The sequence below is a fragment of the Euprymna scolopes genome, chromosome 35 (assembly GCF_053919585.1).
Source record: "Euprymna scolopes isolate OS-2025 chromosome 35, ASM5391958v1, whole genome shotgun sequence".
Classification (NCBI taxonomy): Eukaryota; Metazoa; Mollusca; class Cephalopoda; order Sepiida; family Sepiolidae; genus Euprymna; species Euprymna scolopes.
Genome location: NC_136516.1, coordinates 24,534,951 through 24,554,950, shown reverse-complemented (window position 1 = coordinate 24,554,950; position 20,000 = coordinate 24,534,951). Strand labels below are relative to the sequence as shown.

Sequence of the window (20,000 nt, the reverse complement as noted above, 5' to 3'; positions counted from 1 at the left end):
GCATTTACCTTGTGTATCTGTGTTTGTATATATGGATATATATATATATGTGTATATGCGTATATATATATATATATTCTTTTATTTTACTTTATTTTATTTTTTCAGAGGACGACTCACCCCTCACTCCTCAACTCTATTTCCTGTTATTCTGCCCCCCACTTGTCTGTATCTCTTTCTTTTACGCATTCCCTAGTAATTATTATTAACATTATTATTATTATCATTATTATCATTATTATTATTATTAGTAGTAGTAGTAGTGATGGTGGTGGAGGTAGTGGTAGTAGTATTGTTATTACTATTATTATTATCATTATTATTATTGCCTTGTTTTTACCGCTATTATTATTATTATTATTATTATTATTATTATCCCCGTTACTATCCCCGTCATTGCTAACATAACCTTTACTTCATTTTCATTGTTATTACCATTAACATTACTTTTATCACAACTATTGGTAATATTATATTTATTTTTATTTTATTTTTATCTTTATTATTATTACTATTATTATAATTATCTTTATTATCATTCTAATTATCATAATTACCCTACTATTGTTGGTATTATTATCACTTTTATAACTAGTAAATGTCTCTTTACTCTTCCACCTTGCGAACTATATGCATCCTTAAACCTTTTGCATCAAGTTAAACGCACTCATAAACATTGCCATCCTATCCTCCGACCGCCCCTTATAATCATACCCCCTATATCATAACAGAGGAAACTTAAAATTATTGCCGCGTATTACCTAATCAATATTACAAGCTTGAATAACCCCCTCCCCCTCCCCCAACAAAAAAAAATTATAAGCGATTTTATAGCCACCATTTGTCGTTTAGGTTACATCTGTCTAAAACCACTCCATGGATGATAGACATCCCAGAAACCGTTAAAATAAATTACCACGCAGCCACAATACACCCCCAATTTAACCATAAAACATATACCCCTTAAACTCAACACTATGTTAAAGGCCATATACAATCTTATATATCATACTATACATAACAAGCTTCTCCTTTATTTATTTAGAATTCAATAAAGCTTTCCCCAACATTCTATAATTCCTCTTAATATTTATGTCCCTAATGAACCCTACGCCATCTTCCCCATGCTACCTAGCATCTTCTCTACTCTTCTGATGAGAAGCATTAGGCTTCGAAATAGCCTGGCATAAAGAGTCCCATATATCCCCCAAATTTTGCTTGTGTTCCATTATTCAATAAATGATCCATTCTATATCTACCAATATATAGTTTTGTGACTTCATTTTATACTCTTGCTGTCCTATTATATATATATATAAGCGAAGCTCACAGTTTGTTTGTAAATAAACTAGCAGCTAGAGCACTGTAAAAGCGATGGGCGAATGTTTATTTAATGGGCATTTGACGAGGTAGTTTACGAGTACCGATCCATGATCCAGTGGTTAGAAATGCCGACTATCAATGCGACGGTTGTAGGTTCGATCCACGGCTAGAGAAAAGGTGCTAATTTAGCCGCACTGATGAGTTGTGATACAACGAAACAGTACTGTATGTGGATGACTCTCTCCCTCTCTCCCTCTCTCCCAATATATGTATATATATATATATATATATATATATATATATATATATATATATATATATATATATATATATATATATTACTTTGGTGTCATTCCCTATAATGGAAACCAAAATATACAACTCTTTAGCCTCTGCTCACATTCTAACTCCTAACTCATTAGCCTCTGCTCATACGCATATATATGTGTGTGTGTGTGTGTGTGTGTGTGTGTGTGTGTGTGTGTGTGTGTGTGCGTGTGTGTGTGTGTGTGTTTTGAATATCAGGTATCAAATCATCGATAAACAAATGTTAAGCCGACAGACAGGATGTATATAACTTTTATGATGAACACTGTTTTGTTTGAGCTCGACTAAAACTATGACGTCGACATATCGACGTGTTATTTTGAAGGGATAACAAATACTTGTACATGAGGAGGCTTCAAGCGATCAGAGGAGACAATGTTCCATTAATGAAGAGTCAGATACTCTATATAACAGAGTTTGTAAACATTTAAGAGTTCGAATAACATTTAATATGACAGTAACAAGCGGGGCGAATTCACAAACCTGTTTCTTCGAAAGATGACACCACACGACGTTATATTTCATATGACATTTATTCACTCAACATGTCAACATTTCAAAGATTACAATGCCTTGACTTCACATTTTCATCTTGACCTCACCGGCTTCCACGATGTCTTCTCCCCGACTTCTCGTCTAACTTCTTCTTCCGTTATATATTAAACTATTTCTTTGTTATTACGTCTGAATGAAATCCTATCAGCCGCCATTTTTATCGCGTATCTAGCTATTGTTGTTAACGCGGATTCCTTTTCCTGCGAACATATTCGTTTTTATTTATTTAATATTTGTTTCTTCTCAACGCGAATTTCCTTTTCCTGCGAACATATTTGTTTTATTTATTTAATATTTGTTTATTGCTAACGCGAATTTCCTTTTCCTGGGAACATATTTATTTTATTTATTTAATATTTGTTTATTGTTAACGCGAATTTCCTTTTCCTGGGAACATATTTGTTTTATTTATTTAATATTTGTTTATTGTTAACGTGCATTTCCTTTTCCTGGGAACATATTTGTTTTATTTATCTAATATTTGTTTATTGTTAACGCGCATTTCCTTTTCCTGAGAACATATTTGTCTTATTTATCTAATATTTGTTTATTGTTAACGCGCATTTCCTTTTCCTGGGAACATATTTGTTTTATTTATCTAATATTTGTTTATTGTTAACGCGCATTTCCTTTTCTCGAAAACAGTTTTGTTTTTATTAATCTAAAATTCTTTCTATTTATTGTCTAGTCAAGTTAAATTCCAAAAACGTCATTTAACCATATTTTTCTTTTAATCGCATTTTTCTCTTTAAAACAAATCTAATTCTACACGATAATAATAATAATCTTCTTACTCAATTAATTCGGCAATTTTCCGTTTCTTGCGTTCTTAATCTCATTTAATCCCTATAAACTGTCACTAACTGTTAAATAACTTTTTGGTGCAAATATGATTAATTCCATATTTGTAGTTTCCTTTAATACATAAACCTGCAAGATTCATTGTATATTTTGCAAACCTCATGAGAAAATTTACGTTCTTCGAAACTCCATGGAATAGGAGTTTTCTTATTTATTTGTATTCCTTGTCGCATAATTAAAATTTTGTATACATTCATTACAGGTTTATAAGGTTTTTTGAAAATTTGAATAAATTTGCTATAACAAGACTTTTATATTATATATATATATATACATATATATATATATATATATATATATATAAAATAATAAAACACAAAGTTCGTTTAAACAAAGATATTATTCACATATGAGCTCCTTTAGAGAGAAAACAAGGATCAGGACGGCCTAGCAATCCGCGTGTGGGACCTAATAGAAGAGGGTGCACCTTTAACTATTAAATAGAGGAAAATTGAACACATACTCCCCCGAACTGAAGCAATGCTCATTTTGCAATGCAGAGAAGTACCATATTCTACGGTTAATTCATGATCTAGAAAAAGCTGTTTAAATGTGCGAAGCGAATGCCTGAAGTGTTGTATACATTGAAGAAGCGCACTCCTTATAAAGTGAGACGGTAAAAAAGAAAAATCTGAATTTAAAAAAAAACTTATTTTCATTTATTAAGTTTTATTTTTATTTTTATATATTGATTTTGAATTATTCTATTAAATAGCAAAAATAAAGGAACGTAATTATAAGGTTTTAGTATAGTGTATCATTTTCTTGTGCTAGATAAGCATTAAAAAAGACTACATTTTAATTTTTAAATATAATTTAAATATAATTCTTTTAAATGCAAAGTTGTAAATTTGAGATTGGAATTGATTTTAAATGTTTAATTTGAATTCAATGTAAAATTTAATTTTATGTTTGGAGTTAATATTAAATTTAATTTGATTTTAAATTTAAATTTAATAATTTTTTCTAATTTGATAGATTATTTTTTTAGATTAAAGTTTTTAAAAATATTAAAATTTATATATGATATGTTTCTTCAGGCTAACTGAATGAACTTTACACTTTAACTATATTAAATAAGGAAAACATGAACATGTATTATATAGTACATATAGAAGAAGAATAAAATCAAGTAAAAATAATAATAAAATAATCATTATTAATTTGAATTAATCTTCAGGCCTTTCCAAAGTTATCTCCCTTAGACTAGTTGGAAATTGAGTTAGAATAAAAAACAAGCCCGTTTAACGCTGATCAGATGCGTAGTTGGCCAAAATGTGGTGAGACAAAAAATCAACTATGGAAGTCAATAATTGCTGAGGATGTAGTTAGGAGATTCGGAGTTCCTATCCCGTCACGATTACCACCTGACGAAGGCCAGAGGAATAGTTGGCCGAAATGTCATGAACCAACAACTAAAAAGGATGAGGATAATAATCTGCAATAAGTAGATACACTTATTTATTATTTTTTAATTTAAATTGTTCTGTTTGGAGGGGGTTCAAGTAAAATATCATAAGAATGTGTTTTCCACTTGTTTTTAAAAAACAAAAATGAAAAGTGGGTTCTTTAGGACGACCGGCGATACTCAGCTCAGTGGTTAGATGCCGACAAAGCTCCACGATACATCCCGAAGCAAGAATTGCACCAAAAGAAGGTCATGATAACTGTTTGGTGGTCTACTGCCAATCTCATCTATTACACTTTTTGAATGCAGGCGAAACCATTACAGCGGAAAAGTACTGCCAACAAATGGATAAAATAAGAAACATAAACACCCAGCATTAGTAAAGAGAAAATGCCCAATTCTCACAACAATGCTCGACCATATTTTGTGAACTGACCCTGCAGAAGTTGAACGAATTCGGGTATGAAAATCTGCCTCATCCACCATACTCTCGAGTCCTCTCCCCTACCGACTACCACTTTTTCTAGCATTTGGCCAACTTTTTGCGTGAGAAATGCTTCAAAAACCTAAGCGATATCAAATACGCCTTCAGCAACTTTATCGCCACCAGAACACGATTTTTACGTTACAAAAAAAAAAATAAATAAACTTTTTTTGCGTTGGCAAAAGTGTGTTAATTCTGATGGTGCTTATTTCGATCAATATATTTTTGTTTGAGCCGAGATATGTTCATCTGAATTTAAAAGTTAAAAACTGCAAGAACTTTTTTGTCAACCTGATATATATATATATATATGTATATATATCTATAATATAAAGTTGAATGTGTGTGTGTGTGTGTGTGTGTGTGTGTGTGTGTGTGTGGTCACGAATAGGCTCCTATATGGGGTTGACTACTTTAAAAAACTGATCACATATAATGATAGATGTATCGAGACACAGGAATGGGTATGTTTGATCTGGCAGAACGGTGGTTCATTAAAATTGTGGGGTCTGCGTTCGCGCCTGGTCCACAAAGTATGGAAATAAAAAATTTAAAAATTAAAAAAAAAAACCTTAACAAGTGTTTTTGATATAGATGTACATAATAATACTTTGATAAATATGTTTTAACTTAAATAGGAATGATATAATAAAATTGTGGGGTCTGCGTTCACGCCTGGCCTCCATAGAATGGAAATAGGCACAAACTTTAATAAAGACTTTTCATATCTATCTGCGTAAGTATAATAATTATGTTTAAGTTTGAATAAATATGATATAATAAAATTATGGGGTGTTCATTCGCGTCTGACCTCCATAGAATGGAAATATATCACAAAGTTTAACAAGGTTTTTTAATATAGATCCACAGAATATTGTGATAAGTGTTTCAGTGTCATTTTACTGAATTACTCCAACATTGGTGTGAGTTGATTACACCTATATATACTTTTTGCCGAAAATGACTTTTTTGTGCATTTGATAATTATTTTCTTGTTTTGTTGCATTTGTCGTGAGGTGCACGCTTTTGTCAAAGTGATTTTTCGGTAAAACTGGCCTAGATATTTAACAATATAAATTGTAACCAGCAATAAACAATACTATGAGAAGATTTTCACAAGGATAATTCAGGTCATCCATTCCATTTATCGCTGTAAGATCTGGAATAAGCGCCGGGCCTTAGATAGTCTTTCTTACTGAGAAAAGGAACTAACTACTTCTACTACTATTTTGAAACGTACCTTACAATATTTCTGAGTTGGTGTACACACCTGCGTGAATAATGACGTCGCATTTTTTATACATGGGTGAAAGTTGTCCAGACGATACTTCTTACTGGATACTGAGCACACGTAACACTGGAGCTCGGATGAATTGGCTGCAAAAAATATATATATATTAAAAAAAAACATTAACTGAAAATTAAAATTATTTTCATTTTTTATACTCAAGTGTAATCGCTTAACAAGGTCAAGGGTCAATCAGATTGTTAGTTCGATGGTGAACAATACCGTGAGAGGATTGAAAAAGATAAAACGAATTGAGAAAATGGGATTACTTATAAGGACAGTTAAACAAGTATTTAGCGCTACCTAAGAGTTGGGGCTCCTGTACTACTAGTAGGAGGAATCAGCTAGACAAGCTGTTAAACCAAGCTTTATTATGTTAGTTATTTGTTTTTTGTTTTTAGAATTTAGATATAGTGGATGTTAATTAATGCTAATAAGCTAACAGAACTATGCTATTAGCCAAGTATTTATTTTATTGGAAAAATCAGCTGACTGCAATATAGTCGTCTTCAGGTACAATTTAAACAAGTTCTTGCTGAGCCGCCCCCTTAAATAATAAATTGTACTAAATTCCCGCTACTAACCATTAGTATACTGTTGTTCTGATGACTACCGTACACTAAGTAAACCTTATCCTCGAGTGGCCTTCGGGACTTGATAAGTGGTAACTCCCTTGTGTTAAATAGCATTAGCATTACTTCGCTAATACAACTGCTCCTAGAAGATTTAGGTCCTGTACTACCAGTCGGAACCAACAGCCAGATAAGCTGTTAAAGCTGTACTCTCAACTTATCAAAACCAAAAAAAAAAAAAAAAAGAAGAAAAACGTTAACAAAAACTTAAAATTATTTGATTATTTAAATTAAGGAGTCATCGGTCGACAATATCAGGGTTTTAAAAGATACCAAATCTTCACGACAGAAACCCAATAGTAAAAATTCACTTTTATATGTGTTAACAAGATTAATTAAATATTTACTTTTTTAATCGAGGCATATTGCCACGTGGACATATTAAGATTATGCTTATAGGGCACACTATATAGGGAGTTGAGCAGCAAGATGTCTGTCTGCATTCCATTTAAATGTATTCAAATTAGTACAGTTAGGAAAGTATAAAACAAGGATACAATTCGACAGTCTTGCAACTCCATGGAAGAAGCTACAATAGAAAAAATTAAAAATTAGTAACAAAATACAGTACAGTATATAATACACATGTATATAATCAAATAATATTATAGATAACACACCAAATGGGGCAAATACCTTAACTAGTGGCCTGAAACATAGCGTATTCCACGCCATAACCTGAAAAAAACTGTATTCTAGGGCCACCATACTCTGGGTTTCACTTGTATTACAGTAGAAACCTTTCCGGCATTAGGAGACCTATACTCTGGGATTTTGTCACCTGTTTGGAGGATATAAGTTAATCAATAAAAGGACTTGTAAAACAGGTACAGGGATGCAACATTCTGGCGATGGAGCAATGGTTGAAGCTTGGTTGAAGCTTCGTTTAAGCTTGGTTGACAGAGTGGGACATATTAGATTGCAAACTTTTTTTTGAACCCTATATACGAGATAGAGACTGGTGGCAGTGTCACCCGCCTAGATGTGGCAATAATATTCCATGCAGGGCCGAATGGTGGCTTTGTAGAGATACAGGATACTGTGAATAGTCTTCTAGCACTATAGATGGTGCTCACCTACATTGAAGCAAAGTTTTCAATATCCTAAGTATATTTGTTTCAATTCATATAAACTGTGAATGTTAAGTCGAGGAGTTGGAACAAAAATAAAAATTGCATCAGTCAGGAAGGATTTCTCCTCCACTGACCAAGAACAGAAAAGGTGTTGTATCAGAACAGATACTACACTTTGTTCCTAGCCAAATGTTATTTTTCATGGATTTACACAAAGTCAACATTTACTTTGTTGTCGTTTTATTCAAAATAATCTGCTTCAATTGGAATTTTGTTTTATTTATTTTTTGTTTTTGTTGTTTTTCATACGAAGGTATTACAATTTAACAAGGTTAAAATCCACTCGAGGATAAGAGTTACTCAATTAGTTGTTAGATTAATGATGAACAACACCATGAGAGAATTGAAAACGGTGAATGAAACCAAGAAAATTTTATCATTAATGAGGACAACTCAACAAGTATTTATTACATTTTCTTAAATTATTTTTTAGATATTGTTTAAGTGTTTGTTTAATACTAGTAGTACCCCCATAAATAGAATATTAATCGAGTATATATCAATAGTAACATATCCAAATATTACAGAAAACGATAAGGTAGAAAAATAATTATTAATGAGTTTTTGATAAAGTTTATATCCGACATTTTGAATTACGTTTGTCATGTGACATAAGCAAAAGAACTAAATTCTCTCTCCTGTCAACTTATGTCTTTTTAGTAAGTGATTTCACTTCTTTTCACTAATTATTTCCTAACTTATCGTTTTTCTTAATTTTTGGATTATGCTACTCATTAACAATTATGTAAGTGCCATTTGTTTTACTTGAAATTACGTATTTGTATCTGTTCATTCAATATGGAAACTCCGAAAAAGCAAAAAAAAAAATTAAAAAAATAATTTCATTTAAGCACAGAAATAACTAGAGCAATAGTAGCCAACTCATTCGATTCTGCAGGCCGGATCATGTTATGATGATAGGTCACAAGGCAGACAAAGGCTATTAATGAAAAATTAAGGAACATCATATATTCAGATCCCTGTCAACCTAAATATTTAAAACCATATTTAAATTAAACATTTAAAAATCAGTAAGTAAAAGGAAATTTAAAATTTAAAACGAAACTGACCAAAGAAATTTCAAAGTGAAAACTATCACCTCCAGCGAAATGGATGAAATTATGACATATATGTTTAAACTGTTATTTACATAGCAAAACATGGCTCATTGAACTATTCCAGCAAATTTCATAAGGTAGGTGGCAGGGGTAAGAAATAGGGGCTTGCTGTTGAAGGAATGAAATATAAAGTCGACTGAGACAACATTGTCCATTTGAAACTGTCCCCACCTAATGTCTGTCGCCGGTATGTCGGTCAAATCGGCTATCAGTTTTTGTTTTATATATTTGTTTCAATATTTTGACACAGAAATTAAGGTGATTGAGGTTTGATTGTATTTTTGCTATCACAATATTCAAATTCCTTCGTGTGGATCAGAGAACGATAACAGCAGGCCTTTTTGTTCAATTCGAGCGCCCATCTCTCATGTTTAAAATATGGTCATTTGTAATCAAGCTCACAAGCCGATCAAAATGCTGTCTAGAGCATTTGAATTCATGTTGATTTTCTTTCTATCTCTAAGTTTTAAGAACCATTGTTTTTTTTTTAACTATGGGGTGGAACGATAAAAATGTCGCCTTAGAAAAGATGACATGATTCCATTTCCGTTTGATGAAAACCGGTTTTCTTTTTTTGATGCAGACCACCTACTAGTTGGCCAGTTGTGTATAATTCCCAACGAGATCAGACACACGCTGCTGTACAACTCATGCTTTCTACTGATCCAAGTTAGGACAACAGGACCATTGCCAGCATCCTCAAAATACATCGCTGGATTCCCACAAATAACAGGGACATGCCTAGGGTGATGAAAACAAAGTTTCCAGCCACAGTTTTAATCTTTGATATGGTTTCAAGTGAGGGCCACATCATGCCACCTCACATCTTCAAAGTCGACTTGAAAAACAATATGATATAAATGCGGGAGTGCCTATCCTTGGACCTCTATTGCTCCTAATATTCATAAATGACCTTCCCGACAAAATTGCGTCTGAGATAGGTATATATGCTGATGACACCACACTCTATAACAGGCACGACAGAAACACAAATGAACACATATCTAAAGAAATGGCAGATGTACTAGAAGATGACCTCCAATCTGTAGTGGAATGGGGACATAAATGGATGGTTACGTTCAATGCCGCCAAGACTAAACTAGTTTCCTTCAATAATTACAAGAAACCTTCTCTACCACCAATAGCAATGGCCAACGACTCTTTATCTGAGAGTACATCTTTCAAACTCCTTGGCCTAACGTTCACAGGTAACATGAGTTGGAACAATTACATTGAAACATAGCCAGGGCCGCTGCAAAGAAGGTAGGCTCTCTCTCAACAGTGCTAGAAAACTACTAACACCCGAAAGTATCCTGTGCCTCTATAAGGCCACCATTCGCCCATGTATGGAGTATTGCTGTCATATTTGGGCTGGTGCATCTGCTACTAGTCTCTTGCTCCTAGACAAAAGAGAGTTGCCAATCTGATAGGCCCTGAACTGGCATCTAAGCTTCAGCCTCTGTCCCATCGACGAAATGTTGCATTCCTCTGCCTGTTTTACAAGTATTTTAATGGTGAATGCTCTGACAAACTGCAGACACTTGTGGCCCCACGACATGAACAACCTCGACAAACCCGACAGGCTGCTAAATCCCACCCCACAATGTAGAGATCCCTAGATGTAAAAGATCTTTCTACTCCAGTAGTTTCTTCCCCAGAACCGCTAGACTTTGGAATTCCATTCCAGGTCCCTGCTTCCTCAACTGTACTGATGTGCAGAAGTTCAAGTGTAACGTGAACCGATATCTTGCTGCCCAAATGCCTACATAGTACCCCAGTAGTTGTTGCCCCTGATAGTAGTCCCCTACACCAAAGTGGCAATGTGCCTTGTTTGGGGTGAAAATCTAATAAAAAATTTTTTTTTTTTTTAAATCAACTCCAAAGTGTACGTGGATGTGCTGAAGAGTATTCTGATGATCTTTTGCAATCAGGTGGCCGCTGGCAGACTCTGGGTGTGGCAACAGGACTCAGCCCCAGCCCACAAGTCCAAAGAGCCCTAGGCTTAGCTTCAGAAGAAGTGCTATGACTTTGCACCCTTCTTTCACTGGACCCCTTCCTTCCCCCAACCTGAATCCGCTCAGCTACTTCATTTGGTTATAGATAAAAAAAATCACCAACATGACCTCCCACAATACCAAAGCCAGCCTGATCGCCACCATCTGCCGAGTATTTGCTGAGTTCCTGCCGACACTTGTGGAAAAAGCATGCTCTCAGTTCTGGACTCTTATCAAGGCGATGATTGAGGCTGAAGGCGGCTACATTGAATAGATGTCAGCTCTACTACATAATCAAGTTACCGGAACTACTTTTATTCAAAAACAGTTTTAAAATAAAGCTGTAGTGTTGTTTTCTTTAGAGCAACAACTTTATCGTTCCACCCTGTACTTAATTTCTACATGTTAAGTCACAGTTCGACACAATGAGGCAAACCAGGAAGAACTCAGTTTTAAACAGAATAAGCAGAACTTAAAATGGCTTCCTCTTTCGAAAAGAAATATTAAATTAACATGTGGTCCATAGTTACATGCGTCTTTCACTCGGACGGAATGATTTAACGACGCTAGAGTTTGAAGAGATGTATATGTCATCCTCTCATATGAAGCACCCAGTGTTTTCAAATGGTCACCCATCTCGTACTAACCAGGGTCATCCTCACTTAACCGGTGATCAAATGAGAGCTAGTTTATTAACACGATAATGGCATGTATGCAGCTATATTGGTGAGATAGTAATCTATGGGTTAAATAAAAATCTATTGTTTACGAATTATTTGTTTGGAAAAAAAAAATACGCTTAAAAACAATAAATCTATAAATTAATTTTATAGAAAAAGTATGTACGGTTTTAGCATGAGATGGTTAATTTAATCCACCAATCGACAAATCCATCAACTAATCACTAATCAATCAACCACGTTTCTGGTCCTGCCCTAATGTAGACGTACTCTGAGCAAGTTGAACCAATCAATCAACTAACATAAATCGAATGTGCACTGATGAACTCACATCACTTGTGTCCCTTGAGTTACATACTCCTTACGAACACGACAAGCAGTAAAATTCCACCCTTTCACTTTTGAGGTCCTTAAATGCTGGAAAGCCTTCTAGTCTAATAGTTTCTTCCCTCGAACTGCTGGATTTTGAAAATTCGCCCCTGTTTCCTTGACTATGCTTACTTACAGAAGTTTAAATGTAATGCGAACAAAGATCTTACTGTGCAACTCCCTCAGTACCATACTAGACACGATCCCAAATAGTAGCCTCTTATATACAAGAGTGAAATGAATAAAAAAGAAAAGCAACATACCAATAAACTCATCAGTCAATCTATCAACCAAGTTATCTACCAACTCTTCAAACAACCCAATAACCAACGTTGAAATTAATTCCTCAAGGTACTCATTAACCAATTCATCAATAAATTTATCAACCAACAAATCATCCAACTCTATAAACCCACCTATTAATTAATTCCATCTGGTCTTTTTTTTATTATTCAATTTACACCCCAAACAAGGCACAGTGCCACTTTGAAGTAGGGGGCTACTATCAGGGACATAATTTGCAGGGGCATTATGAAGGGAGATGAGTAGCAAGATGTTTGTTCACATTGCACTTGAACTTCTGCATATCAGTACAGTTGGGAAAGCAGAATCCCAGAAGGGGGTTCCAAAGACTTGCAGTTCTGGGGAATAAACTAGTAGAGTAAAAAGCTTCCTTACACCTAGGGATCTCTGCTGTAAAGGGTTAGGACTTAGTAGCTTGTCGGGTTTGTCGGAGGTAGTCACGTCGAGGAGGTACAAGTGCTTGTAGTGAGTCTGTAGTGGTCTCATCCTGGTGTAGAAGTACCCCCGGGCAAGTGCAATCGATCCATCAATAAAACATTTCAATAAACCCTTCAATTTGTTCGGACTCCAGCTAGGCTCTGGGACATAGTTGCTGATTCTCTGTTTTGAATGTTACTTTTCACTGCCTTCGTTCTAGTGACATATGGCCGAGTGGTCCTAGACGTTGTATCAAAGTTTACAGTTACCCAAATGTGCTAAGTTCAATCCTGAACGAAAGCAGTGAAAAGTAACATTCAAAATAGAGAATAAGCAACTATGTCCCAGAGCCTAGCTGGAGTCCGAACACGGTACCCCCATAATAATAATAATAATAATAAAGGGTTGGGTTCGAGACTCCTTACAAACGGTTCCCCAGTTCGATACAAAACACCTGATGAAGGTCGGAGGGCAAAACGGCCGAAACGTTGAGACTATAACAACCAAGATGAGGAAGTCAGTCCGACAATCTCAATAAATGAAAACACCTCATCTCAAAAATACAGACAATTACCAAAACCCTTCAATGAATCTTTTAAAAACCTATGTACGATTTCAGCATGAAATGGTACAACAACCCATCAATATACTCAACAAGCAACCAATCAACTTATCAATAAAAAATCCTTCTGGTCCTCTCCTTGAGGTGAATGCCTACCAACCCAAGCATAAATTAACTAACAATCAATTCATTGAGTAATTTATCAAATAAATCATCAAGAAATCCATCAGCATGCTCATACACTAACCTATCAGCCAACTTATTGCTCAGCTAATTAGTCAAATTCTAAACCAACTTAGCAAACAACCCTATCATTCAATTTATCAATCAATCCATCAATCAACACTATCATTCAATTTATCAACCAACACATCAATCAACCCTATCATTCAATTAATCAACCAACCCATCAGTCAACATTATCATTCAATTAATCAACCAACACATCAATCAACCCTATCATTCAATTAATCAACCAACCTATCAGCAACACTATCATTCAATTAATCAACCAACCCATCAATCAACATTATCATTCAATTAATCAACCAACCCATCAGTCAACACTACCATTCAATTAATCAACCAACCCATCAGTCAACACTATCATTCAATTAATCAACCAACTCATCAGTCAATACTATCATTCAATTAATCAACCAACCCATCAATCAACCCTATCATTCAATTAATCAACCAACCCATGTCAATACTATCATTTAATTAATCAACCAACCCATCAGTCAACATTATCATTCAATTAATCAACCAACCCATCAGTCAACATTATCATCCAATTAATCAACCAACACATCAATCAACCCTATCATTCAATTAATCAACCAACCCATCAATCAACACTATCATTTAATTAATCAACCAACACACCAATCAACCCTATCATTCAATTAATCAACCAACCCATCAGTCAACACTATCATTCAATTAATCAACCAACCCATCAATCAACACTATCATTCAATTAATCAACCAACCCATCAATCAACCCTATCATTCAATTAATCAACCAACCCATCAATCAACCCTATCATTCAATTAATCAACCAACTCATCAGTCAACACTATCATTCAATTAATCAACCAACCCATCAGTCAACACTATCATTCAATTAATCAACCAACACATCAATCAACACTATCATTCAATTAATCAACCAACCCATCAGTCAACACTATCATTCAATTAATCAACCAACACATCAATCAACACTATCATTCAATTAATCAATCAACCCATCAATCAACCTTATCATTGAATTAATCAACCAAGCCATCAATCAACCCTATCATTCAATTAATCAACCAAGCCATCAATCAACCCTATCATTTAATTCATCAACCAACCCATCAAACAACATTCCACCTAACCCATGAATCAATTCACCAACATACCTATGGATCAACCATGCAACAAACAGTTTTATGAGATAAAAGTTCTTTTTGCTTTGTCAGTCAACTCGTCAACCATGCAAGAAAGACTTTTATGAGGTAAAAGTTTCTTAATTTTCAGAAATGAATAATTGACATACTTTGTAGAGAACATTCAAGTTTTAATATTTTGTTGATATTTTAGCTCATTATTTATGTGCACCCCCTCCATTGGAACTGTACACAAGGTACGTTTTGCTGCAGGGAAAATCAAGCTCCCTTTGGATTCGTAAAAAAATATATTAATTGCCTGTTCGGTACTGATTGGATGGAGTGATTTGAATTGTGGGACCAACCTATGAATAAATTCTGTCATAGGGTAGAAGACTCGTCTACAGAGGAGCAACAACTGAAGGACGAGTTAAAAGAGGAATTTCCAGTATTTTCACCAGAACTAGGAAAATGTACAAAGGCTATAGCAAGATTCGAACTAAAAGAAAACACTCTGCCCGTTTTCAAGAGGAAACGAAATGTTCCATTCGCAGCAACAGAGAAATCGAAAAAGAATGCTTCGACGGGATCTGCCAAAGGAGGCAAAAAAACTAAAACTGCAAAGCTGGAAGCTATAAAACCCGCACCAAAAAAATTCCCCAAGCCAAAGCAACCTAAGAAGGCTAAAGGAACCCCAACAGGTGAAGCACTTCAACAATTTCTACACATGTATAGGATTACACTCAACCCGAACACACCAACAGCAGTTTCTCATGAAGAAACGATGTTTGCACGGAAAGTGAGATCCGTTTTGACAAGCTTTTACCCAAATAGTCAAGGCCACTAGCTAGTGACCACTTATGTTCCCAGTAAACGTTTCATACCAGGTGAAAAAGTGTTTTTCAAAAGTTATAAAAACAATGCATCATTCTGCGAGGTGGGTACAATTACTAAGAGAGTCAGTGACATGGAATATATCATCCAAGGACCAACATATACCCACAAACGTCACCAGAACCAACTAAGATGCCGATTAGTTGAAACCAGCGAGAGTACAATGTCTTCGAAACCTTTGATCTTGAACCTCCTCATCCAACACCTGAACTACGGCGGTCGTTCCGTTGATGGTAAACCCTAAAAGGACAGCTTTTACGAACAAAATGGAATTAATGGACTATCTCATGACGTGACTTCCTCTAGTGACGTCACTTCCGGTATCGAGTACCGGTGACCGCCAGTGAGAGATTGGCACACGGCCAAGCAGGTCGGGTGCAAACGCCGTACCGTTGGGGAATAGCATTGTTCAACTCGCTTTGCCTGTAATATATATGAACACATGTTCGTTTCCTAAAAATTCTGTATTCTTTTCGTTTATTACCATTTAACCCCATAACAATATTTTAATCCCAACCAAATAAAAAAAGCTCAATAAAATCACTGCGGATAGTAGAGCTTAGAATAAATAATAAGAATAACAAAGTTGTAAAGTTGAGTTATACAAACGGTTTTTATTGTTCGGTGGAATAGTCCAAAGGTGGGGGCTCCTTAATCTGCGGAGTTTCAAAGCTTTCTGCTTTTCCTTTGTTTATCTCAGTCTCAACTCTCCACATAGTAAAATGGAAGCGGTTTTGGATTCAACTCCTTGGAATCCTAACTCTCTGACGATTTACTCTTCATTTTTCAAATATTGAAACGGACACAGGCCGCTTAACTTACCGGCAAATCTTCAAATCTTTACGCTTCTCTACATTAAATACGGTTAGTCACCTTTTTATAACTTTAAAACCTGAATGAACTTTCCACATGAACAGTTTCACATATTTACATCTTATGTTTTAAGTTTTGCGACTACAAATCATAAAACTTTAAGTTTCAACCTATACAGCTATCAGCAAATACATAAATATATTTCGCTAATAATACCCTCTGATGAGAAGAAATAGCATTCCTTGAAACTCCACGGATTAAGGAGCAGCCACCGTTGGACTATTATACTGAACAATAAAAACCGTTTGTATGACTCAACTTTGCAAAGCTAGGAATTTGCTGGTGCTGCTATTAATTGAAAGCGAGTAATAAATTTTAAAAACATTTTGTGCAAAGAATTTATAAAACGGGGAATTTTTTTTAATAAGAGGATAAATTAAAATCTTTGACTTTTAACGCCATGTAAAATATATTTCCTTAATTTATATATATATATATATATATATATATATATATATATATATATATATATATATATATATGTATATATATATATATATATATATATATATATATATATATATATATATATACGTTTTATTTTTTATAACCGTTTTATCTGTTCAGTTACATATGTTTCGGTTGCCGGACCATATTTACGATCCAGCAGCCTCGTCAGACCTTACAGAAATGGCTATTATTATTAGGAAGAACGATTATAAAAGAAATACGAGAGAAAAAAAAATAAACGGGAAAAAAGAGGAAAAAAAGAAGAGGAGAAGAGAAAATAAGGGGGGGCGGAGATCGACAATAATTAAGTTTTGAAGTTTAAAATACATTAGATTGTAGTGTGGGGGGTTAGTAAATTCAGCTAGGCGTGGGTAAAGGTGTAGTGATATAGGGAGGGGAAAAGGGGGAGATAAAAGGTAGGGGTAAGGGGAGGGGGGCGGAATTTCAATTTTGGGTTTTAAGATTTGGCTGTATTTAGTAAAATTGTTTAGCTATAAACTGGAATATATGAATTGATGGGAGGGAGAGAGGGAGAGAGAAGGGTTTAGTGACCGTGTCATATGCGTTTGGCAGGGGTTTCATTTTAAAACGCTCGATGTGGCCACGGCAAGTCAAGATGTACATCCGATAATGAATTGTTTTAGGCAGTTAAGAGTGAATACATATGCCAATACACGCGCACATATGCACACATACATACTCATATAAACACGTGCATGCATATATATATATATATATATATATATATATATATACAAATACATACGTATACATAGAAGTATATCAACATATATACACACAACCACATACGCACATACAAATATATACAGAAAGTACGCGGAAACATACATGCCAATAAATGCACACACATGCACACACCAATATATACGTATACACACAGACACGCGTATACATTATACATATACATACATATATACACACATATATATACATATACACATGCACACACATAAACATATGCACAGGCATATATCTCCAGTAGGATATTGATGTATATATGCATACATACATACATACACACACATGCACACATACATGCATACACTTATATAATAACTTACATATCCATAAATATATACATACATATACAGACACACACACATACATAGATGTGTGTCTGTTTATACTAAGTAAATAAAGTAAAGTTAGGATAAAAAATAAAAAATAAAAGAGTGTAGTTAATAATGGGAGTTTAGGTAGACGCATGATAAAATATGTTCCAATACATGTTACTGGTTTAATATTTAGGGGTCTGTATGGGTGTGCTTTGCTGATTATGGGGGAGGTGTTTAAGCTATATTGACTTGTAAAATATATATATATAAAATCCTTCCGGGATTCTGCTTTCCCAACTGCACTGATATGCAGAAGTTCAAGTGTAATGTTAACAAACATCTTTCTACTCATCTCCCTTCATAATGACCCCGCTAATTAAGTCCCTGATAGTAGCCCCCTGCTTCAAAGTGGCACTGTGCCTTGTTTGGGGTGAAAATTGAATAATATATATATATATATATATATATATATATATATATATATAGTCATTCACATGCAGTGCTGTTTCGCTGTATTACAGCTCATCAGTGCGGCTAGACCAGTAATTACCTCAAGCCAGGATGGAAACTCGACTGTCTAGACGACAGTCATTACTTCTCACTGTTAGGCTATTTGGCGGCTGTTATATGATTACATTGTTTAAACATTGTCCAAATGTGTAAGCTGTATTTGTAAATAATTTGAATGCACACACACACACATAATATATATATATATATATATATATATATATATATATATATATTAAGTTATAAAAATATACATGGCAATTAAGCTACACAGACTATTCTACATTTCATCCACACTAGGATTCGTCAGGCGTAGGAATAAGTCTGACAAATCCTAGCGTGGATGAAATGCGGAGTATTCTGTGTAGCTTAATTGCCATATGTATTTTTATAACTTATTACCTAACTCTACCTATGTATTGAGCACTGTTGAAGTAAATACTTAAAGTTTACACATAAAATTATACTTTTGTATATTAATTTATGTGATTAAATGAAGTAGTCATATATATATATATATATATATATATATATATATATATATATATATATATATATATATATATATATATACTAACTGTCTGCACTGCATTTCCCGATCGTACAATATGCTTAAATATGATATTTGAATTTATGCAGATTGTGTATGTATCATTATAGAATCAATTTTCTACTGATTATTATATATTATGAGAAATAATTTGCCCGGTGGACTAATTTGTAGCAAAAAAATTAAAAGATAATAATGATAATGTCGTTCATCGAATTCCGTCTGTGTTTGTTTACAATATCATGTCAGCTGATATTTGGCCTTGACGATGAACGCTCTGGAAAATTCACTCCTGATTAATGTTTAATTTTAAAATATGCAAATGAAGAAATGATTTGCAGCGATTTTAATTAGTTCTTCTTTTTCGTAAATTGAACTCGTTTATAAGAAAAAATGTAAATCAAATAGTTAGGTACACTCAGGCTTGACCAGGAGATCATTCGACCTGAAGTTTAATTCTTTACGACTAAGCTATATCTCCAGATTACAATAAATCTGTGGTTTTTAAAGAAATGAATTGCTGAAATTTTATTATCTCCGTTGTCGGTGTAACATAAAATACTCCCCTGTAAAAATTCTTTTTTATCTATAAGAGAGAAAATTATTTTTTAAGATGGGACTTTTTCGATTATCAATACTTATCGGATGAATTTCTGTACAAAACATATCTAAGAACACTGCCAAACATATAAATTAGGTTTGTGTGAAATTTGCAAAAGATAGGCTCAGCCGTTTCAGAACCAATGAGGAGGGAAATCTCTCTCTCTCTCTCTCTCTCTCTCTCTCTCTCTCTCTCTCTCTCTCTCTCTCCAA

General features: G+C 34.2%; 1 protein-coding gene across 2 annotated transcripts in view; it reads right to left on the bottom strand.

Annotated features, from left to right (window-relative positions):
- The window catches only part of LOC145259612 (uncharacterized), a 46,665-nt gene that overhangs the window by 9,350 nt on the left and 17,315 nt on the right, over nt 1-20,000 (bottom strand). Inside the window, exon 2 of one of the 2 annotated variants that reach the window (XM_080117268.1) lies at nt 6,229-6,335. In XM_080117268.1, the coding sequence (XP_079973394.1) occupies nt 6,229-6,335 (107 nt within the window). Of the gene's footprint in view, nt 1-6,198; nt 6,336-20,000 lie in introns of both variants that reach the window. The other variant, XM_080117267.1, reaches the window with a different exon arrangement.